The sequence below is a fragment of the Patiria miniata genome, unplaced genomic scaffold (genome assembly GCF_015706575.1).
Source record: "Patiria miniata isolate m_02_andy unplaced genomic scaffold, ASM1570657v1 HiC_scaffold_9, whole genome shotgun sequence".
Lineage (NCBI taxonomy): Eukaryota > Metazoa > Echinodermata > Asteroidea > Valvatida > Asterinidae > Patiria > Patiria miniata.
In genome coordinates this window covers 27023844-27048998 of record NW_024037076.1, presented here as the reverse complement: position 1 = coordinate 27048998, position 25155 = coordinate 27023844, and the positions used below count along the sequence as shown (strand labels likewise).

General features: G+C 40.7%; 2 protein-coding genes across 3 annotated transcripts; one reads left to right on the top strand and one right to left on the bottom strand.

The window, feature by feature from the left end:
• Nucleotides 1–225: 225 nt before the first annotated feature.
• Nucleotides 226–10357, bottom strand: LOC119721032 (protein FRA10AC1 homolog). 2 transcript variants are annotated; one of them, XM_038190906.1, is made up of 10 exons: nt 10233–10357; nt 7859–7926; nt 6728–6811; nt 6221–6266; nt 5925–6004; nt 4667–4835; nt 3594–3753; nt 2522–2767; nt 1348–1423; nt 226–807 (listed from the first exon to the last, which is right to left on the bottom strand). In XM_038190906.1, the coding sequence occupies exons 1-10, from the start codon at nt 10266–10268 to the stop codon at nt 765–767; spliced, it is 1008 nt and encodes a 335-aa protein (XP_038046834.1). In that variant the 5' UTR covers nt 10269–10357; the 3' UTR covers nt 226–764. The 2 variants fall into 2 exon arrangements, with proteins under 2 accessions (XP_038046834.1, XP_038046835.1); XM_038190907.1 differs by having other exon boundaries at nt 2534–2767.
• Nucleotides 10358–10495: 138 nt separating this feature from the next.
• On the top strand, nt 10496–24422 carry LOC119720546 (N-acetyl-D-glucosamine kinase-like). Its single transcript, XM_038190251.1, has 10 exons — nt 10496–10658; nt 14174–14258; nt 15791–15889; nt 16927–17068; nt 17474–17584; nt 17791–17903; nt 19358–19445; nt 20318–20418; nt 20860–20938; nt 22317–24422. Exons 1-10 carry the CDS (start codon nt 10621–10623, stop codon nt 22496–22498), a joined length of 1038 nt encoding a protein of 345 aa, XP_038046179.1. The 5' UTR covers nt 10496–10620; the 3' UTR covers nt 22499–24422.
• Nucleotides 24423–25155: the final 733 nt, after the last annotated feature.

Here is a 25155-nt window from a genome sequence, read left to right as displayed (position 1 = left end):
TGACAAACTTGTAGTTGGGTATGTGAGTGGAGACAATAATGATTTATCAGAATTTATCAACAATTTCCGGACGCCACTGTTTTTGAATTTCGGACTAAATTTCAAGACACTAAAAATGTTCACAACGGTTCAACAGCCAGCATGAATAGGTAACAGTACCAGTATTTAACTGCATGAATTTGAAGTTTGTCAACAAAGAGGTTTGGCAACACTGCATGAGGAAAGTCGGAGGAAAGTCGGGGGAAACCTCGAAGTGCGCCACGTTAGGGAGCACCACTATATACTGCTCTTACAAAACATGTATGTACTATGGACTCAATGAAGGAACACTAGAGCTCGGAGTGTGGCCTTACAGCCAGTACCACTGCAACCTATTTGTTCTGTAGTTGTGTGGACTTCACTCTCCAGTTTTACAAAAGATCTTATGGGGACCAAACAGTTTGTAGGGACACTCGAAAGTCCCCACAATACAGTCCACAGATAAACATTATGCTGACTGAGTACTTATTAAAAAGTTGTGTTCCTTGTCGCAAACCAGATAAAAGATGCAAACGTATTCTCGGGCCACCATATGTTCGGACGGGTGGACTTTCTAACAACCACAGTCGTTAACCTTCACACATTGGCAGGAAACGTCTACTTGGAAGACAACACGCATTCCGTTCTATTTCTTGCTAGAAAGCCTGTGTGTATTGTATTCAGCCACGGCGTCCGAAGATTGTGCTTTATAGAATCTACTGCAGGAAGAGCATCTCAGGAGAAATTCAGAGGAATATGTCTTGGAAATAGTCTTCAAATTCGTCGTCCCTGGAACAAATTGACAAAAAATTAAAGTTAGCAATTGGGATGGAAAAACAATTTTGAGGCCACTATTCAGGTAAGTTCGAATTGGCTTACAAATAAATAATAATTTTAGTATAGCAAAAAGTCGAACCAATTTTCACACAAGGAAGAGTATCTTGTTTAACGGCGTCTACTTTCAACTTGTTCTCAAAAGTACAACAGAGACGAGGAGGGCAAGGAGATGCTACCTAAGACTAGTCCAGATCCCTGGGAATAAGGGTGTCGTAGAATTAAACTGAGGAACTCAAATAGTATCATGTGTTAAGCAGTGCCATGAAATTGCAGATTGCGCCCTTAATTATTCGTCAGTGAATTTTAATTTTAAAGTCTGCACTTAAGAAAATTCTCTGTGGTTATGATTTTTGAGCTATTGATGCTGCACTGATATTTTTCTTTGCTTTTTAAATTCTAGGAATGATAAACTTTAGATGAAGTTGCGTCCAACTAAGTAGATGAGCCAGAAGATGTTTAAAATACCGACTTGGTTTAGTAAAATGGACAGACCTTGATTTATCGTCCACCACAGGTGCGGGCCCGCTCCAAAACTTGCTGTCTGATACACCACTGCTTCCTGCTGCATCTACAATCAATGAAATCAAGATGTCGGATGTGAAATGCACTTCATCATGAAAAACATCCACGCCACTACAGAACTGGGTCTTTTAATTGGTTGCGCCAGAGATGCCACAGTGTCTGCTTGAAAAAACCTGAACTGCCTACCCGAATTTCCAACGTTTATTCGACACGAAACATGCACGATTCCACAACACTGTCGGTGTACATGACCTTTGCACTACGTGATGCCCGTGACGAAAACATGGTTGGTACCCGGCTTTTTTTGTATTCACATATATCACTGCGATTGGAAACTACCGATAACTGAAATGATAGACTTGATTTCCAGGCTGAATGCTACGTGTGCTTAGCACACAACACGCCCGCACGCAGTGCAGCATGCGAGGCGCCATTGTATACTGCGTGCAAGTACGTTGGCCGCCTGTATCGCAGGCTCGGCAACAAAGACTTGTGTTTAAGAAAACTTCAATGAACAACGCTTTGCCGTGCGTGCGCAATCCTTTTAACATGTAGGCCTACTCGAGAGTGCTAACGAGGTAAAAATCAACAAGGAAAAAACGGAATTTTGTGAGATTTTTTTAAAAACCGGAAGTCCGGCTAAAACCGGAAAAGTGGCATCTCTGTTGCGCTCTGGTTTATACAGACATAAATGGTGACCATCCCAACTTCATTAAAATTTGGACCACCCCTGCTACTAATGCTGAAAAAAGCAAATGGTATTAATTTTCATTTCTTTAGATGTATCTACTCCAACCCGTATTAGGCCACTTGTTAAGCACATTTTTTCCCTAAATACGCACACGGCCAAAAACTTCACAGACTGACCACTCCCTGGTGGAAGGTTGCCAGGATTTTTTTTCAGTCACCCAGCTGCCGCAAAATCAAAAAGTGTGTGTGTGTTGGGGGGAGGGGGATGGGCTGGACATCATCTGACATTCGGGCTCACTTCAAAGCCGACGATATTGTCACTATCGGACAATAGGTGGCGATATTACAACCCCGTCTACGCCATGGACTATGCACAGTTGACAGACATGACAGAACAGGGTTGTGTTAATCCATCTATTTTTCGGACAAAATTTGTTCAGGTATGCCGTCTAACCTTGACTTTTACCTTGCGACGATTCTTCCTCCGATTCCTCAGATGATGAGGAAGAAGATGGTGATTCTCTCCTGTGCTTCTTACGATGTTTCTTGTGTTTGTGCTTCTCTTTCCGTCTATGTTTCTGCTTAGATCTCTTGTGTTCTGGAGTGTCCTTCTTGCTGGACGGTCTTTTCATTGGCTGCCGTGTCACGTCACGGCGCTTGTGATGGTAGTTGAGCTTGTAGGAGCACTTGGGACACAATCCTGTTTGAAGAAAAAGTAACAGGAATGATTTGTTTTCTTATAGGCATCTGAGCATGGCCTCTATGCCTTGTTCCATTGTGTCATGTTTTCTGGCGTTCACATCTTTTATACTTATTGCACTAGCGCCATCCAGGGAAGATCTTGCAATTTGTAACAAATTATGACGTAACTTAATCATTTTTAAAATGGACAATTACAGTAATGATCAACGTGATCAATATTGCCCAATTATGGATTATGAAACTTGAAATTCACAGCTTTGTTTTTGCCGCTTATGAAATGCTGTTTTACCCATGAGAACATTGTGAGAGATGTTACCAGATTAAAAATGGTCGGCAGAGCTAAATCAACAGGTTGTGTGACTGATATGAATTTGTACACAAACAGTGATCATAGAAGCTGTGGTTCATCACTGTCCAAGTTAAATAGTTCAAATGTTGTACAGCTACTGCAGGTTTCATGACATCATCTTGTAATGCCTTGCACATCTGCACACAAACTGTATTGTAGAAGACTCAAGCATGGCGAAGCCAACCACCAATTCATGACGTCACAACATAAATTTGGGCATGCAAATTAGCAAACGTTGAACATATCAACACTGGCAAATTTTGCTGCAAATGGACTGGCCTTTAGACAGACTCCTGGTAGCTTTTTGCAGGGCACCAACTCAAAGATATTCCAGTGAAAATTGGTCATGTGTGTCAAGTGGCATACACCTGAAAACTGGTCTCGCACATGGAGCTCTCACGAATGGTCAGACTGCCCAATGTACTATCCATGCACAAAGTCCATGTCATGACTAAGATTACAGTCGAGTACGTACTGAGCTTCACCAGCGCATTCTTTTTCTCGCCGTGTTCAGCGTAGGCAAAGTTGACCTCCCAGCTACGCAGCCCTTCCCGTTCTGCACACCGCTTGTTACCGCAGCTGAAATGACCTTTGCCCTCTGCAACCTCCTTCTCAATTCTCCATCGCAGCGCAATCTGTAATAAAGCATAGAGCAAAGATTTATTGACATTTTAGAGGTAATTTCTCTGGGCATTTTTTTTTTAGTTCTGCCTGCTAGTTAATTGTGGAAGAAACTGTTTTTCAGAATGAAAAATGGACTGACTATAATTTGCACTCTATTTTGTCTCTCAAAAATATTGTTTGCATTATGTATCACATATGAATATACTGTTGGAATTAGCAGTCAGACATTCCTAATTCCACATTTGAAACTTGTTTAAACTATTGCTTTTGTAAACTGACATTTTTTTATTTGGAAAATTCAAATTGGAAAACTTGTAACTTGACCCTCCTATGCAAAGTTACATTCTATGCCAACTAGTCCTTTCAGTCAATCAAGTGACTTTTTTCAACAGTTAAAAATTCCAAGCCTACATAAAGCAGGATTGACTGGCTGGGACTGTTTAAGTAACTTGATACAGCTGTGCTTTGACTCCGGGTGAGTGATTAAACAGCTGTGACCACAACTTGCCTGCTTTGTCTGTTGACCCAGTTTGACTTGTCACAGAGCTTGCTTGACATATGATCTGACTGCTGGTGACTAGCCAAGTATAGCAGGATAAGTGGAAGTGAATAATTTTGACCTTCTGTGACTGATAGCAGGACAGTTTATGGAATCTTTTAAAAGACGAGCACTCTTTTAGAAGATGAACAATTGAATGTAATTTTAAAAAATCTCATGGTGCAACAGCCCAAAAGCACAGACCTTTAACATACAGCACTCTATGGACTCATTAAGTAATAAATACAATGTAAATACAATGTATTACAAATACAATGTAATACAATGTATTACAAATACAATGTAATACAATGTATTACAAATACAATGTAATAAAATGTATTACAAATGCAATGTATTACAGATGCTGATGGGTAGACATGCACCTTGTTTTCCTTGTATCTGCTGAGGTCTGTGATGCAGTACTCCTTGAAGAGTTTATCCCAGTAGCGCTTGGCAAGCTTCTTGGCCCAACTCGTCTCGGCCTCGTCTTTGGGTTCCCACAAGAACCGGTGATTCTCGCGAATCACATCCAAGTCGGTTTTGTCATTTGCACTGGGAAAACAACCAAGAAAAACAAAACAAAAATGGACAAAAAAACCTCAAAATCAATCACGAACAGGAAGTGACTTTGCCGTTCTATTAAAAAAATTGGGCACAATGGTAAGTTGATGTAAACTGAACACCACAAAAAAAAAATCCCATTGGCACTCTAGACCCAAAAATTTCTCAAATCTCATTGTTTTGGACAAAATGGGTGGAAATACAACATCAGTGCCCATTCATTGGTGTCCAAAATTTGAAAATCACTTTGCAAATTTTGTTGGACATTTTATCCCAAGGCTCTAGGTTCAAGCAAGGTTCTAGACATCTTGGAGGTTCAATGGTGTAAACGAAATGTCCTGTGTGTACCTAGATGAACACCATACACTAACCAACCCAGCAGTCAAAATAGATCAGTGGATTTGTTTTAAACAGTTGAGTGCTCCCTTCTCACAAAAAGCAGGATTGACTGTCTGTAATTGATTTAAAACTTGATACAGCTATGCTTTGACTGTAGGAGATTGATAAGCCAGCTGTGACTACCAGTCACCTGCTTTTGTCTGTTGATGGAATACGACTAGTCGCTGTGCCTATAGAAGTAGGATCTGACTGTTGGTAACTAGCCTGCCTAAAAGGCATGGAAGGGGACGTGGAATGAATTTTGGACTGTCTGACTCTGTGACTGATCGAACAAAAGGAGGGTTAGCTAATCCAAGTTGGCCATTACTTTTAACTTTTGTTTTACAGAGACGACGCTTCCACGCTTGAGCACATATCATTTCCAGGGATGTAAGTGGACTGGACTCTAAAATTTTTACCTAAAATTTGAGATATAAAGGTAAACTATACACACATGTATGGTGCCAATATGTTCTTTACAATTGAAAAAAAAAAAACACCTGAAATCAGGCAGGAGGACCTGCATCCCCGTGCCTCCATCTTAAATTCAAGCTGCACATGAGTTTTGGCAAGTTCTGAGCAAGTCATTGAAGGTGAATGCATTGTGTCAAATCTTACCAATGCTAGCTTTGGATGTTTGAAACGTCCCAGTTATGTTGAAACACCATGCGGGCACCTACAGAAGTCCGTATACAAACTTACGTGTTTCTCTTGAACAGCTGTTCCTTAGCGTCTGGGTAGTACAAGAGGTAGTTGTTCACGAGTTCCTTGTGACGTCCATACTGTTCTTACTCATTCAGGAAAACATACATTTCTACATTTCAGCATTGATTTGCTGATGACACCCCCCCCCCCCCCCCCCGTAAAAATTCCTGGATCCGCCCCTGGAACATTAATATGAATCTGATCAATGCAATACAAGCATGTCACCATGTGAAAGCTAAGACTGTAACTCAGAGCACATCACAAAATGATGAATGAATGTTATCAAAGGATACAGCAGTCAGTGCCAGGAAATGAAAGCGTTGGGCTTTACCCTCCTCCCTGTGGGACGAAACGAAAAGAAATAGGCCTACTGAATTCAAAATGCAAAAGAAAGCATTGGATTTTATACATTCATTTTTTCTGAAACCAAACTGGAAATTGTATTTTATAATGTGCAATTCCAATAAGGGAATATATCATACAAAAGCACTTATAATTTGAAGTTGCTAGTGGAATGTCAAGTGTGATTGTGACCCTTCTTAACCTTAACCCCCTAGGCCCTTTTTGGTAGAAACCATCCTCAATCCTCTAAGCTTTTGCACTTATGTTCAAATGAAGGATACCCAGCGCCTCAATCCTACAAAATCGTCACACAGTCCTGCCTCAAAAAATGCGTTCATCCTCAATCCTCCAAAATCCTCCTGTGCTAAAACACCATTCATCTTCAATCCTCCAAAATCCTCCAAAACCGCCATGAGGATTTTGAAGGATTGAGGAGGACCTTATAAACATATATGTACCTGCTATATTCGTCTTGGACTAGACGCTTGGATGGCACAGCAGCTACAGAGCGGCTGCTCTTGGTAGCCAGATCATCTCTAGCCCTAGAAAATAAAGAAAAGTGTGTCAAAGGAAGGAATGGGAATAATAAAGTAAACAGCAAAAGTGCCAAAGAATTTAATAATAATAATAATAACTGGATTTATAGAGCGCCAAATTGCCAAAGGATACAAGGCGCTGAAACAAAGAAAGAAGAACTACAGAAAGAACAACAGAAAAACAACAAGGGCGTACGACCAGCTATGGTGTGGGGAAAAAAAATGGGTTTTGAGAGCCTTCTTGAAGGTTGGCACAGTATCGGAGTTTCTGATAGGGATGGGATTATAATCCAATTAATAATTTAGATTATAAATTAACTGGAATGTATGTTTATGTAGTGCTATCATCTTAGATAAACATACACGTGGATGTTCAATTCGATCTTTATTACTGAATCAAACTTAATGTCACTGAATATTGTTTAATAACCATTCTCTCAACATAGGCGGAATAAACCACCAAACTACCGTACGTGTATTATTCAATGGTGATATGCATGTATATTAAGGCAAACATGTATCCGTCTATTATCAAAACATGGAGTCACATGAACAAGCATTACATTCACTGTGTGGACTTCCGAACAAAAGATGTCAACATAAACCAGGTAGCAGCGACGTTGTGTGGACTTGCCCACGTCCACACAGTGTTTCCCCCTCTCTGGAAAACCTTTTTAGAGGAATTTTTGGGTTAAGTTTATCCGTGGCAAAATGAAGAGAAACACTAAAGGGAATCACAGAAAAAAATATGGGTTGAAAGAGTTTTCACAGTGTGAGTAAAATGAGTTTTTTTCACAGGTTTTTCTTAACTACACGACAACAAAAGCATGTCCACACTAGGTATGTAGCGTAAACGTGTGGTTTCATTTAAGTTTGTGGGATAAAAAAAAATCAAGACAACAAACTTTGCATGCAAAATACACATCACGATTGATTAGCAACAGAACACAGATTTCGCATTTGCGGGTGTGTATATTCAATTTTTCCATTTCCACACATTAAGCATGATACAGTTTTCACGCCACACAGGGTGTTTATATAAATTTTGTGTACCTTTTTCTCTTGTCCTGCTCTTCGTCAAATTCAAACTCGGATCCGTAATCACCCGCATTGTACCCAAACTGCAAATTAAAATTCAATATTTTATTACTCGTCATGTCGTTGTTAGAAGACAATTATTTTGTGTGTATGTGTGTTTTAACACGCACAATAACTAGAGCTTGGAAAACTGCTGGCCCACAGGCAGTTTGATGGGATGGGTGGGTTTTTTTCTGCGAAAGAAGGCCTTTAAAAACATTCCAACCATTTGTCATGTTTGTACTTAGACCCGTAAATGTGGCGTTGATGTCACGCCCCAACTATCGCATCAGTCCCAACTATAGTTGGGCCTGTCCCAACTATAGTTGGGCCAGTCCCAACTGTAGTTCCACAGTTGGGCTGGCCCAACTATAGTTGGGCCTGGCCCAACTATAGTTGGGACGGTCCCATCTGTAAGTTCCACTGTTGGGCTGGCCCATCTATAGCCCCACTATAGTGTGGCCGTCGGTATGCTGCGCTGAACCTCTAGCCACACACCGTGGTACCGCGCGCTACTGAGGACGAAGTTTCATAAAATCTGCGGTCCGTTTCTTACATTCTCAGTTTCTTACTTTCTTATGGTTGTATTCTATGATGTTTCAAATGGAACATCATTAGACCTAAGCATCCCAGAAGTGATAGGTGAAACATCAAAGAATACAACCATAAGAAAGTAAGAAACTGAGAATGTAAAAAACGGACCGCAGATTTTATGAAACTTCGTCCTCAGTAGCGCGCGGTACCACGGTGTGTGGCTAGAGGTTCAGCGCAGCATACCAACGGCCACACTAGTGGGGCTAGCCCATCTATAGTTGGGCCACTCCGATCTTTTTATTTTGCGGTGTCCCAACTATAGTTTACATTGATGTACAACTGTAAAACGTTCCCTACAGCTCTGATACACGTCTGACTTTACTGGGGACCACTGAAATTAGTTATTGATGGGGCGAATCTATAGTTGGGCCACCGCAATATTTTTATTTGGCGGTCCCAACTATAGTTTACATTGATGTACGACGACTATAAAACATTCCCTACAGCTCTGTTACATACTGTCCGACTTTACTTGGGACCTTTGACATTAGCTATGGGTGGGGCCCATCTATAGTTGGCCGGCCATGGCAATCTTTGAATTTTGCAAAATGTTGCTGGACAATCAACCCAGCAGCTGGACAACTCATCCAACTAGGCAGAACCACGTGACCGGCCAGCCTTGCGGCATGCATGCACGACGAATACACGGTGCCAGCGCCGCGGAACATTTAATCCAACAAGATCTATCAAGCATGAAGCATCCGGCGCAACTCCAGTCCTTACTATAGTTGGGCCGACCCAACTGCCGCACTATAGTTGGGACAGGCCCAACTATAGTTGGGACCGATGCGATAGTTGGGGCGTGACATTGATAACAATGCCACACTTCTGAGTCACGTAGAAACACTCGAAATATATCCTCCTAAAAAAATCAATTACGCGACATGTTATTTTTCATGGACATGGTGGATGTTTAGGCCTAGTACTTTCTTATGTCTTTATGAAGCTGTCGGTGAATTAACGTGAGCGTAGTCTTATTTTTGGGCAAAGCCAGATCCTACGCGTAGGATCTGGCGTTGCCCAAAAATAAGAGGCGAAAAAACCCCACATTTTGAGTTGACGGGTACTGTTCACAGAAAGAATGTTGCATTGACAACCTGACGCCACTTTTTCCTTGATTAAAACTAAAAAAGTAAAAGACATATGGATCTGGGACTGAGAAGTGACATGAGTGAGAAATATTTCCAATTTTGTAAGGAAATATAGGGCCTACTTACTTTATCATTTTTTTTACGCAGTGGCTATTGTTACGGCAGCCGTAACGCATTTCCCATTTTCTATCGTTACGGTAGACTGCAACCTGGCAACTTTTATAAAAAAACATGACAAGAAAATATAAAATTAGAAGGAAAAAAGTGAATTTGAACTTTATGAAATTCGGACTTTATTTCCCTTTTAAAAAAAATCCTCCAAAGCCTCAGGTTAGAAAAGGAAAAAAATTCGAGTGCAAAACTGAGATCCGAACCCGCAACCTCGCGGTGCAAAATCCTACCCTCTATCGGCTGAGCTGGCGCACTGCTCGATAAAACGTGTGGAAACAAATAATTATATACCTGCGTGCGTACCAAAAAAATATCGTAGAGGGCGCTAAACAACGAGTGCCGTAACGATAGCCACTTCGTTTTTTTTATGTACTTAAAAAAAGTGGCGTCAGGTTGCAACATTCTTTCCCTGTTCACATTAGAAGGATTAATAACGCTGAATTGTTTTCTTTGTAAAGCATAAACATGTAAAAACCACTATTACGATGAGTTACCTGCTCTGCCAAATTAAAATCCTTCGGCTTCGCCATATCTACATTTGTTTTTTGTATATCTACTCCGAGTCTATAGAGGGCTCCCTTTAAAAAGTAAATTGTAAATCTCTGAATTTTTTCAATAGAGGGCGCTGTCTAAATTTGTAATAGAGGACGCTATCTAATAAGTCAATAGAGGGCGCTATTAATCTAGTCAATAGAGGGCGCTGTTTACTATTTCAACAGAGGGCGCTATTGATTGAACTACAAGCCCTGCAAACTATAGAGGGCGATCTTTGTAACCCGGAAAGCAAAAGTCAAGAGTCGAGTCGAGTGGTACCGAGTCGAGTAGCTCGAAGGGGAGGAGTTCGACAGTTTTGTAGATTTTTTCCAATTAATGAAGTAGAAAATGGGAGATATAGATGCAGTTTATGGTGGAATTGAAGGGTACGTATCATTGAAACTTATTACCAGCCATTTATTATTATAATCAATCACATTCCGTGCTGTCGAGTTACGTTGGCGATACTGTCAGTGTCAAGCATGTCAAGACTCGACTGTCATTGTCACGCCCCAACTATCGCATCGGTCCCAACTATAGTTGGGACTGTCCCAACTATAGTGCGGCAGTTGGGTCGGCCCAACTATAGTTAGGACTGGAGTTGCGCCGGATGCTTCATGCTTGATAGATCTTGTTGGATTAAATGTTCCGCGGCGCTGGCACCGTGTATTCGTCGTGCATGCATGCCGCAAGGCTGGCCGGTCACGTGGTACTGCCTAGTTGGATGAGTTGTCCAGCTGCTGGGTTGATTGTCCAGCAACATTTTGCAAAATTCAAAGATTGCCATGGCCGGCCAACTATAGATGGGCCCCACCCATAGCTAATGTCAAAGGTCCCAAGTAAAGTCGGACAGTATGTAACAGAGCTGTAGGGAATGTTTTATAGTCGTCGTACATCAATGTAAACTATAGTTGGGACCGCCAAATAAAAATATTGCGGTGGCCCAACTACAGATGGTCCCCACCCATAGATAATTTCATTGGTCCCAAGTAAAGTCAGATGTGTATTAGAGTTGTAGGGAATGTTTTATAATCGTACAACAATGTACACTATAGTTGGGACCGCAAAATAAAAAGATTGGAGTGGCCCAACTATAGATTCGCACCATCAATAACTAATTTCAGTGGTCCCCAGTAAAGTCAGACGTGTATCAGAGCTGTAGGGAACGTTTCACAGTTGTACATCAATGTAAACTATAGTTGGGACACCGCAAAATAAAAAGATCGGAGTGGCCCAACTATAGATGGGCCAGTCCAACAGTGGAACTTACAGTTGGGACCGTCCCAACTATAGTTGGGACAGGCCCAACTATAGTTGGGCCAGCCCAACTGTGGAACTACAGTTGGGACAGGCCCAACTATAGTTGGGACCGATGCGATAGTTTGGGCGTGACATCATGACTGTAGGGCCCCTCGGCCCTGTTTAGTTTCTATAAAATTATAGGTATCGTCAGACCGGCCCTAAAACATGTACTCGCATTCAATTTGCGTTGGACAACGCGCTCGCATTGCAAGCGTTACCTTCGCCAATTATGATGACTCGAGGATATGTGACAAAACAAATTAAGTTAGTTGGTTACCACTGCCACACCTATTTGCTTTGTTGGTTACCAATACCAGTGTAAAACCTACATCCTTGAAAAGATCTTGAAGAGAACTTTATAATGAAACAAAGATCTTTTTCCTTGGACAAATATGAAGCCAGGAAGTTATGCAAATTTGAAAGTGGAAAATTTGTTATTAATTTTGCCCCATGTTTCAATGGGAAAAGTGTGACCACTTTTCTTGATTTTCACAGAAAAAGTACTTCAATTTGTTACAACTTAAAAAAAGGATGGCAAAATGAAGTATGAATTAACGAAGTGGCTATCATTACGGCAGCCGTTGTTTAGTGCCCTCTACGATACTTTTTTGATACGCACGCAGGTATATAATTATTTGTTTTCCCACGTTTCAGCGAGCAGTGCGACAGCTCAGTCGATAGAGGGTAGGATTTTGCACCGCGAGGTTGCGGGTTTGCATCTCAGTTTTGCTCTCGAATTTTTTTCCTTTTCTAACCTGAGGCTTTGGAGGATTTTTTTTAAAAGTCAAATAAAGTCCGAATTTCATAACGTTCAAATTCACTTTTTTCCTTCTAATTTTATATTTTCTTCTCATGTTTTTATAAAAGTTGCAGTCTACCGTAACGATAGAAAATGGGAAATGCGTTACGGCTGCCGTAACAATAGCCACTGCGAGGAATTAATTTCCTCCAAAAATTGTTTAACTTTAATTGAACTATAAATTAAAGTACCAAATGTAAACAGTGCAACCTAGTACTGAGGTTACTAACAACTCTTAGCCAATCAGATGGCGATAAGTAGGTCACATGATCTGTACTGCGATGTTAGGCCAAAAAAATAATACTTCTGCTTCCGGTCACCCGACCGACCCTATTTTTAGGCTGCGACCCTATAAATTTTATCAGCAATTCCAAAAAAAAAAAATTATAATAATGATTGAATAAATAAAAATAAAATCTTGTTGTCTTTTTGGTCTTCACAAATTACCTCTCAACAACCCTTTTGTGTTAAAAATGCTTGTATTTATTTGTTTTCTTACTTACATTCGCTATTTTTTTCAAAAGAAACCTCCGTTATTTTTACAAATTCGCTTCGCGATATAACTACTTCGCAATTCGATGTCAAGGTGACTATAATCACGTGCGTAAACCTAGCTCAATGCAGCGAAGACTGGTTCCCACCGTGCCGCGCAGGGGCCAATTTAGAAGACATGATGAAAATGCTAGTCTGTGCATGGCTATGCAATCGATAGTGCTAGCATGGCTATGCATTGCGGGCACGTGCACTGTCAACTGGTCGGATTCGACATCATAAAAATGCCAAGAAAACACCGATGGAGTACAAACATTTTTGAAAGTTAATTCACAGAATTGATCTAGCTTGTCTGTGTATGTATTTTCCGTGTTCAAGAGTTCATTATGAGATTGCACTACTCGTATTTGGAGTGATACATGCAGCGTGCTTCCCGAAATTTTCGACCGTAAAAACGAGGTCTGTCGGCCGCGCGCCACACATGCACAGTGCATCACACACTTCGGAGTTTTGGCCAGCTTCCCGTCTTGACTAGCGTTGTGCATATGGTGCGAATGACCTGAATTTTCCATAAATTTTAAAGAATTATCGAACGTAAATATATTGACAATAATTAAGGTAGGTTTTATTCACTTTTTGTGGCCATTTTGTGTATAGCTTTCGTAGTCCAATGGCATTAGTTCAGGCTAAAACTTCGCATATAATTGAATACCCGATTCAATCTGCATAAAAAAAATTTGCAAAAAAAATTAAAAATTCCGACCGACCGACCCTATTTTTGAAAGGCATGTATCGGAAGCAGATTTGACCTGTCCAGGTCCAATGACCTGACCAGCGATTGAGATCGTATGATGAGCAAAAAATATAGGCAAAATTATCCATCTATGATCCACTTCATAAAACAATCATTTCAATAAAAAATCTTTCTGTTCAGTTTAGGGGTTTTCTGTTCAAATTGTGAACTCAAAATTTCCTTATTGAAAACATTTGTGAGAAAGGTTTGCTCATTGGCTTACTGCCCTGTACTGACCCAACAACGAATCACCAAAGAAAGGAACATTTACAACAACAAAACATCCTAACTTCTAGCAACTTTTTGTGCTGAAATAGCTGTAACATTGAGGATTCTGCCCTACATGACATCACAGTTTTGCTCATGTTTACATGGACATTTGCATTAGCATAAAAAAACAACAAGAAAAAAGGCACCAAAATACCCTTCAAAATGGCAAAACGAAAATTGAAAATGCGGTTAAAACATTACTTTGTCTGGGCCCTTTAATCTGAACGTATTTGTTTTATTTGTAGGGGAGCCACACATTCCAAGATGGTTCTGATGAAAGGTGATGGATCCATTCTGGCTTGGTCAGCAGGGCCCAGCACAAATCACTGGGTACGTACAGTTTTTGTAATTATTTTAGCTGTTGCTCTTTGACTGTATTTTTGTCTCGCCTGAACTTTGTTCAGGAAGGAGACTATGCAATCACTTTGTAGTATACTGGTACATACATGTACATGTGTGAGTATTTTGGTTAAAGTTTCGTAAAATTGGTCTCATTTCAAAATTTAAAGTCCAATTGGAACCAAACAAGTTTCTAAGATGCAACATGGTAACCTTCATATGATAATGATGTCAAAGGTCATATACCAAGTTCAAAGGTCATCTGAGGTCAAGTTGTAAAATAGGCTGAAAATGTAAAATTGGTCTCAATTGGAAAGTTGAAGTCCAATTGGAACCAAACTTGGGTCATAGATGCAGCATGGCAACCTTTGTACTGATTAGTCACTCTTTAAAGATAATCACGAAAGCAGACGAGAAGCATGGTTCCAGAACCATCTTGTTTTACTAGGCAGTGAGATATTACCAGTACCATACGCATAGAATGCATTGGAGGATGTAAACCCCAATCAGCAAAGACTCCAACCGAAGTGACTTTTAGAGAGATCCTTTGCTCGGCAAACTGTGGCTCCACCCTTGTAGTAATGGGAGACTTTTGAGACTTTGGTGGCAGCAAACACACCGATCCTTTTTCCATTGTTTGTGTTATGTTGAGCATGCGCGCTTTAGCTTAAAACATGAGGTAAATAATTAATAAGGAGTGGACCGGTGTGTTTGATGCCAACAACGTCTCAAAAGTCTCCCATTCTGCGCGGTGTATACATGTTTATATAACTGACATGTATACAGATCCTTGTCATTTGATTGGTGGCATGCACATCACGTAACATTCGTTATTGCTCCTGCTCCCATTCATGCAGGGGCTCAAAAAGACCAATTCACCCATGGGGAATGGGATTTACTATTCAACAGTTAGGATCATCCTTGTTCCATGGTGCGGTATTTGTGTGCAAATGCATGCTTGTGTGAGCGTTGCGCATAGCGCGTATTGTTCCCAAGAGCCAGTAGCTACAGAGTTGGGTTCAAACATTTCGTGAAGCGGTGGTTTGGAAGAGAGAAATACATTTCCCACCAATTTTGTATTGAAATAGATGTACATTTTAACTGTGAATCAAATGACAAGGATGTGAAACAAATATTTAGGGGCTATAAATTGAGAAATGGGAGGAATATTATTGCTCGGTAAAATCTGGACTTTCCTATTTTTCGCCTTGTTAAATAGAAAAGTTCAGATTTTACCTTGCGATAATATTCCTCCCATTCCACTCTGAGCCACTTAATATTTATATAATAGAGCATTTTCTATACTAAGGCAATTACTTAAATGTTGTGGAGAGTATTTTACATTCTTACTCTGCTGCCAGGTTAACCTTAAGATGGGAGTTAAACATCCTAAAGCAGTAACATTCAAGAAACAGACTGATACCCACTCAACCACAGTGCTTAGCCAATGTGCTCGCTACACATTAAAATTCTGCTTGGGTCAATGTGACATGTGCTTCCTTGTTTTGTTTTTCTTTATTTAGTTGATAGGAGTTGACCAGTGTTTAATCAACATCAATGACATGGCTGTCAAAGCAAAGACGGAAGCTGGACTGGATGTCAACAAGCCTCTCAAGTCACTGGTAAACACAACTGCACTGCATAAATAAAAACTCATGGATTTTTATTTTTGAAGACCTGACTTAGGCCGCCCAAAAAGACTTTGTAAATTACATGCAGTTCCACATGCCAAACTTTCTTGAATTATTCAAGGTGTAATTGTGCAAGAAAATGTTGGGCAAGTGAAGTTACCCACGTATAATGGGCTTGTGCAAAAAACTTATTGAAAATACTTACTGATGACAGAGTTAGTTTGGAGATGTTTTGAGAAGCAAAAAATATATTGTAGGTTCAAAACCAGGTAGTTCAAAGTAGTGTTGGCATTGGGTCGGGTTGACCAGGCCAAACCGACCTGAAACATATAGATATAATGCGAATCCGAACCGAAACCGATCTGAACTCCCTAAAACTGACCTGACCCGATCCGACAAAAAATCAAGGAATTTAACCGACACGAACCGACCCGAAACCGAACCGACACTAAAAAAACCCCAAATATCTGGCTTGGACAACTGCGTCCGCTTTTACCCGCGTCACTTGAAAATTGTCATTTGTACTCACAATGTGACCTACTGGTGGGCCTACATGTTATGGACCGTATGTGATAGACCGCAAACCACATTTGGTCGTACCAGGCACACTGACTCTGCAATAAATATTGCACTGTGTGATTTTCCCAACTGTTTCATTTTTTTCCTGGTATATTTCGGGTTTTTCCAAAATGGCTTAACTGACCCGACCCAACCCGAAAATCGCAAATGCAAAACCAAAACTGACCCAAACCTGACTGAAATAATGGTCATACCAACCTGACCCGAAGTCGGTTTCGGGTCTAGTCGTTTTTGGGTCGGGTTTGCACAACACTAGTTCAAAGATAATTTGAACTTGCTTAAATGTCCATGAGCAAGTACTTTACACCAATTTATTCTTGCAATTACATTTAAACAGAACCTGCGTGGACAGAAGAGGAGTTACAGTTGGTATTTATAAAGCAGTTGTGCTTTAAGTCATAGCAAGGGTTTAGGCCTACTCTTATTCACTGTTCGCCCTTCTGTCTCAGGGTCTGTCACTCAGCGGTGGGGAGCAAGAAGGGGGCAAGCGAAGGGTTATCGAAGGAATGAAAAACACCTTCCCCAATGTCAGTGATGCATACCATATGTGTACAGACACATTTGGGGCCATAGCCACAGCATGTGAAGCTGGTGAGTTTCTTTCATTCTGATAAGCAGATACATGAAGTTCTAGTCTTTCTTGTGTTTTTTTTTATTTTTCCTTTTTAAGTCTTCTGCAAGTACGACTGTCGTAAAAGTCAGTCAGAATTGCATTCAACTGTCGTATATCTCAGAGAATGTCTGGTAAATCAGAACTACGTGTACATTTCTATTTACTATGCATGTGGAATTTTCATATAATTATTCATGTGTAACTTTCAGTAAAGGCCAGTTCATACTTGGTACGAATGCGAACGCAAACAAATATAAAGTATTCAGGCTGTGAAATTGCAAAAGTCAAACACATTTCAAACTCCCGTGAATTTGGCAGTGAATGTATTATGATGTCAAATTCACTTCACATTTGCATTCACTTCACATTTGCATTCACCGTAGGAGGTATCGTGCTCATTAGTGGGACGGGTTCTAACTGTCAGCTAATCAACTCGGATGGTAAGAACCACGGCTGTGGAGGCTGGGGCCATCAGATCGGAGATGAAGGAAGTGGTGAGTCTGGTTTTTGCTCTAAAAACCTGTAATGTGATCTCTTAACGTAATCTGTTCACAATCACATATTTTTAGCACTGTCGTCAATTTTAGCAAACAAGTACCGACATTTGTGCAAGTATTAAGACACAAATACTGCACGGATGAATTTAATGATTTTGTGATTGTGCTTGTTTGTGGTTGTGCTTGTTTGTTTGTGTACACAGCGTACTGGATCTCAGCCAAAGCTGTCAAGATCGTCTTGGATCAGGAAGACAACTTAGTGGATCCTCCTCACGATGTTAGCTATGTCAAGAAAGCCATGCACACGTTCTTTGGGGTGGGTCTCTTTGATTTTCTGGAAAGAATTGCTAATTGTATAGAAGGTATTTGTTGTGTGGGTATTTCATTTTGTAGACGGCATTATTGATCTGTCAATGTGCTGATGATCTGTAGATTGTGTAAAGCCCGCCGCATACCTTTTTTATTTTACCGGTTCACCGGATTATCGGGCCATCTGACGTGCAGATTGGAGAGGTGTGCCCTGAAAAATTAGCAATCTGACCGTACACTGGGCGACAGGATGAAATCAAACATGTTTTCACTGGACGTGATATTTACGTTAACCAATTGGATTCACAAAGGAAGTCACATGATTCAAAATTGACAACTGCCATTTTGAGTTGTAACGAGTCACTGACCATTGTGACTCGAGTCTAGACGAGTCATTTTAAAGAAGTGACTCGAGTCGAGTCAAGTCATTGGGTCAAGAAGGTCAAGGCGAGTCGAGCCACAGTGTGTAGTTGAGTCGAGTCGAGTCGAGTCAAGTACCGGTATTTAGCGCGAGTCAATTCGAGTCGCAAATATTTGAACACTATGCACTAGACATAAACACAAGAGAAAATGTAATTTTGTTGGCTTTTTTGATTTTACGTTTGGGCTACTAGATGTGGTGACACCACATATGACCCCTAATGAAAATAAAAAGGGGGTGCCAGCTGATCGCCATCCAACTAATGGGGACACTGATCAAACCACGTAGGTATATGTATACATTATTCGCAAACATTCTAACGTGACGTGAACAAAAACCGGCACCGGCGTAAGTCATTGCAAATATTTTTCGCAAAGTTTTGCTTTTATTTTTGGGACTCGAGTCTTATTAGCCTTCCTCGAGTTGAGTCGAGTCATTCTGATGAGGGACTCGAGTCGAGTCAAGTCATTTGCTCGCAGTGACTCAAGTCGAGTCATTTGCTCTTAGCACCAAACATAGTGACTCCCGTCGGACTCGAGTCATTACAACTCTGTCATGTGACTGATCATCATGTGACCGATTACAGAACGGAATCGGGCATGTGTGTGGGTGACGTTGCGGTCTCCGCAATGTCCCCAGTGAAAAATAATCGAACCGGTGAACCGGTGAAATAGGAAAGGTTTGCGGCAGACTTTAGCTATTCATGGAGTTTGACTTTCAGAGAATATATTTTATTTGTGGAATGTAATATTTATAATGGTTGATAACTGACCAGTGAGTTCAAGGTGCGTAAATATTGCTGTTAAGACATCCCATATTAGTAAGGCATAAATCAGTGGCAGTAATATCAAGTGAATTGACACGATGATCCTTTATGAGTATAAATTATGATCGTGTCATCAGTATTATAATTATTTGCAATTTATAACAGTACACACTGTCGGGTCTTAGTACTCAATGTGAATGTGAATGCATTGACATGTGAACTCTTGTTAAAAACAACCTGAGCAATATGTTTTTGTTTGTTTTAATCGTTGAAGGTATCAGAAAGTTTTGGTCTCCTCGATCACTTCTACACCAACTTCAACAAGCCCAAGTTTGCCAAATTCTGCATAGTCCTAGCCCAAGGTAGGTCAATAGCCACATATTGGAAGTCTAGTTTTACAGCCTGCCGAGTTCATAAGTTGACAAATGTTCACATTTTCTTGTACTGCAACATTTTTTTACACTCAACCTTACCCTCTGTGAGTAATCCCCAATTGCCATTATGCATGTTTGCAGCATTTTTAATGTTGCTAGCATCTGGACTTTGGGCGTGATACTTTGTCACGTGCCAGTTTATGGTTTCTGACTTTTTAACAGTCATGGTACATACATTGTAATATCCACTTAATTGGTAGATCATCAGTACAATTTTCTTGAAATCACAGGTTTAATTCCCGCTTTAGACGATTTTTTAGTTCAAACTTACATCGGCCATGTCGTGTTCAGAGTTGGCAAGTCCATCCCAAGTCCATCACGAGTCCATCACGAGTCCATCACAAGTCCATCACAAGTCCATCACATGTCCATCACATGTCCATCACAAGTCCATCACATGTCCGTCACATGTCCATCACATGTCAATCACAAGTCCATCACAAGTCCATCATAAGTCCATCACATGTCCATCACAAGTCCATCACATGTCCATCACATGTCCATCACAAGTCCATCACAAGTCCATCACATGTCAATCACAAGTCCATCACAAGTCCATCGCAAGCCCATCGCAAGTCCATCACAACTCCCAATTCAAATCACATTAACAGTGAAAAAGGCATATTGCTTTATCGTTCATCATTTTTAACTTGTGACCAAACTCATGAATGGACTTATGAATGACTTATGACTGGAGTTGCGATTGCACTTCTGATAGACTCGACTAAAACGCAAGTTTTGTTTAACTAAGTAATAAGATTTTTTTTTTAATTTGAAGTTTATTCCGCTCTTTTATTCAGGTGCTGCTGAAGCAAAGGACCCCCTGTGCATGTGGTTATTCCGAGAAGCAGGCCGGGTCCTTGGCCGCCATATTCTTGCCGTCGCACCCAAGATTGATAAGGTAAAACATTCCAAATATCATCCAAGTCAGCAATTTAAACCTTGCAAACGGAGAAGCATACCCTACCAGAACCAAATGATGCCAAACTAAGCAAGTTTTATCAGTTGTATTCGATGCTGTATGAGATCTCACCAAAAAAAATTCGCAAGCGTACTTTGGTAGGATCCGAACCCACAACCTCCTGCTTACCAGTGTAGTCAACTATTGAAAACTATTGAAAACAAACAATGAAAACGAATAAAACTGCTGCAAACTGTTCTCTGACTGGATGGACCTGGAATATGCAAATCAATCAAATTAGGACGGACTGACGTTGCGATCTTAACAAGATGTTCTTCAGAGTTAAACAACAGCTTAAAACAAAAATGTCTGAATTGTCTATATTTTATTTCATGTAATTGTAATGTGCATGTTTTATTTTTGTGTTCTTTGTTTTTGTAGACGCTTCTTGATGGGCCCAGTGGTATGGTTGTCGTCTGCGTTGGTTCTGTTTGGAAAAGCTGGGAGATCCTTAAAGAAGGTACGTCTAGCTTGCAAAGTGGAATGGCAGGAATGCTGATGCCTTTTGATTATATCCATGTCGTAGTCAAGTCTGCCGTGTCAGCATTACACCTCCATTCCTTAATACCTTTAAATCTGAATAACTGCTGAATAGGAATAGGATTATTTCAATTATACCATATAAAGATAGTATTTTGTTGATACCGAACAATACTGAATGACATTGTCAAAATAACATCGACCTTGGTATGGAATTACTGTGATATTTCCTCATAAATGTGACCAGATGTGTGCAAAAGCCCACATCTGGTGACAGGTGACGGAAACAACTTGCTCAGATGTGCACTTTATTGATAATTGATTTAAATTGCTTGCGGTCATGGTATTTAGATAAAGTGAAAACTGTGCTTACTAGTCATCCGCCAGGGCCTTTGTAGTTTTGCTCATGCTGGCTGTTTGCAGTTTTCCTAACACCCCATATGCATTGGCGGAATCGGGGGGGGGGGGGGGGGGGGGGGGGGGGGGGGGGGGGGGGGGGGGCAACTGGGCCACCCCGAAAAATTATGTTCTGTATCCGCCCTTGCACATATATCTTATTGTATTTTGATGACATTTTAGTCCTCCCAGAAAAGTATCTGATAATACCTATTTTCTTCAAGTAAACTTGTATCCCCGATTCTGATTGGTCGATCCATGGCAACAACAGTGTGATATGAGGCTGTATTGCACGGTCCATATCGCACCCTGCGTATTGCGCTATTCCAAGATGCGAGCGACATTCCAGCTGCATGCGCTAAACCGCTAAAAGGTTTGTGTAAAGCGATGGTCCAACTTTACTGCGCGTCAAGTTTGCTTGAAGATAAATTCGTTATCACGCTCGCGCTCGTGGAACACGGAAAATGTAGCGCGTTTGTGTCCCACATACCACAGACGCACTACATTATTCCGTGTTCCACTCGCGCTCGCGGGATAACTTATAATACAGTACAGAGTGTGCCAAAAACAAAAGTGCAACATTGAGAAAACAAATAATTGTTGGGCCACTCTCCCCTGCGAAGTCAGCAACTTTAATGCCTATTTACTTAAGATTCAGCATGTCCAGGTGAGAGTGGCCTGAGTAAAATTTACACCCTTTCACTTCATTGATTGTATTTCTGGATCTAGGAAATGGAATGGGGTAAAAAGGAGTGGATTGAGAAATACGCAGGCTGTAATGTAATATATAATTTCATTAAAGAAAAGAAAACATTAAACAGTTTTAATTATTTGCTTTCTGAATGTTGCACTTTTTTGGTACACTCTGTATGCCGTTGACTCTCAAAATCCAATACCGCACAAGGCTATCGCTGAGTAATCAAAACTGAATAACTGCTGAATTGTAATCTCTAAAATTCTAGGTTTCTTGGAGGGTTTGAAGCCACGTCATGACAGAGACGTCGACATCAAGCATTTGACGTTAGTCAGCCTCCTGCAGTCTTCGGCCATCGGAGCAGCGCGGCTCGGCGCCAAGTCTGTCCAGTTCACCTTGCCCATTGACTTCAAGGCCAACGTCAACGAGTTCTTCAGCTATCAACAGTAGAGTGTGGCATACAGTAGGGGTTGCTATACCTCATACATATTCATGAGCTGATATATAACTGGTCAATAGACCTGAGATGTAATGGCGTTGCTCTTGGTTTACGCGTGCGTTTTCTTATGGGAGCTAGGTGGTGGCTCCCATAAAAAAGTGCACATACAAAATGAGACGTCATGTCTCGGGGCTATATTCACCATTACGTGCTAACTAGCTGAGGTTATTTTCTACGTACCAGCGTAGCGAAGGGAAATCTGTGCGATAGATGTATGTGCTTGGGTATTAACACTGTCGTACATGTAGCGACTTGAAGATATGGTGGCCTCTATATAGTGAATAAACTGCATATTATATAACAGTGTAATTACATGGTTTATTTCAGGTGGGCAGTCAAAAATTAGGTCCCTAGAGTATATTAGTAAAATCATGTACTGCAAGTAGTAGAGAGAGTAACACAGACCAATGTATTCCTGAAGTGCTAGGATTTATTGTCAAAATTGTTTTAAATTGCTGTTTTACTCAAAATGTGCACAAAGACATAGTGTCTTCGTGCGAGCATCAGGCGCAATCGGCAATGCATTTTGAATGCCCCTCCCAGTGGCCTCTCCCAACTCTCCTTTTTTGAACCATTGAGGAGGTACTTGTGCCCAGAGTCCATGGACTTGTACTCATGCTTGATGTGTGTGATATTTAACAATTGTTGACTGCTGTGGTGTGGGATATGTTTTGATGCCCCGAGTGTGTTCAAAACCTCATATCCCATATCACAGCAGTCAAGAATTGTTTTGTGATACCTCTGTCTTGGATTCTTTGTTTTAATGAGAAAATTGCGAAAACAAACATCAGTTAACACAATCATGACAATCGAACGTCAATACACATGCATGTCGCCTGCTCAAAACAGCTGATTGTCTGCTAGTTCGCTGCTCCCACTCATGTGTGAAAACATGGTGAAAATAGCGTGGGTACCAACGATATAAGCGTTCCACACCGCGCTGTACGTACAGTACGTACAAAGTCATAGCACACTCCCTGATCTGGGATATCACGTACGTGATACCCCACAGGGAGTGTGCCATGACTTTTTTGTTAACTTAACTCGTGATCGTTCTAGGCCAATGAACAGACAGTATAACAAGGTATAACAAAAGTGGGAAAATGGGTTTGGATTGATCGGGTATATCTCACAACTCAGAATGTACTGTTTCACCGATAAACATTCCCCTTTGCAAAAAGTAAATTCCTGTTTAAAAATGAATTCATTAGTTCTGGGTGTGGGTGGAACAAGTTGTGCAGTACGTTTGAATAAGTCTTGCCCTAATGTACATGTATATTGTTGAATATGAAATATCGCCCACTCATGGGTGTCGCGAGGCAGTTCAATAAGAATATTTGTCATGCCATATGTTATCAGCAGTGAATGTGTCTTATAGATGAGGCTGGTATTTTTTCTGCTGGGGGGGTATTGGTGTTGGGTTGGAAAACATATTTCTAACGGTAAAGGAGAAGTGATTAGTCGTTCAATTATAACGATACACTAGCATCCTGTCCATTGCTTTTAGATCATCCTAATTCTGCAGGAAACATTTCAGAGAATAATCTTAAACTACTATATTGGCCAGTTATTGAAGATACCATTGGCCAGTTATTGAAGATGCCATAGCAAAACTGTTATCATTTTGACATAGTGTATTTGCAGTATTTACTGTTTTAGTTGATCTGTAGCCAACTAAACATTGATACTATTCTCAAGAACTGATAGTTATTGAGGATGTAAAAAGTTTGTTTCCCAAAGAAATACTTCTGCGGTAGAACGCTTTCCTTTTTTCTTTTTCTTTTTAAAACTAGACTCAAAATTTGTATTTGTTCTTTCATAATGTGCATTACACAAAAGTAGGTACAAAGTTATTCTCTTGCAGACTTAAAAGTACAGTATTAATATGAAGGAAAAAGTTTTGGATGGTTTAACTCTTTCGCTACGGCGAGCCGCTGACGGCGGCTCATACAAATTGTACAGGTCGTACGGAGAGCCGCTGGCAGCGGCTCGGTTGCGTCGCTGTGAATAAACAGGGTGTCCCCATGACGTGGGCCATATCTACATAATTTATATCGTATAACCTCTGACCCTAGTTTGAGCCGCTGCCAGCGGCTCTCCGTCTGGCCGGGGTGCGCTTTTTGTTATTGTGAGCAGTTTGTTTACGGAGATACATTCAAAGATGGCGGCGCCCACATCGACGCTCGGCGGATTTTTCAGCTTTGAATTACGTCCAGTTGGGACGAAAAAGGTAAATTAAATTCCGTAGCGAAAGAGTTAAATTTTGATATTAGTTTGTCATGGAATATTATGGTCTGATGATTGTAATGCAAAAATCATGCCATATCAAGCTTCAAAATGTCCGTTGGAATTCCTGCTGCAGGAAAGACAATATTGGTGTCCTTAAGCATGACACTTTACTGTGACTTGTGTCTGTGCAATGGAAAATGAGCATATACAAGGTCCTGGATTGCTATTTGTCGATGATTGACAACAACTAAAAAGGCCCTAATTTGGGGTTTCCGTATACGTATTGCATTCACGATTCATACATGCTTGCTTTCCAAGAGCGTGTGAAAAAAACGTGTGCGAGCATGCCCAGGTGGGACTCGAACCCACAACGTTCTGT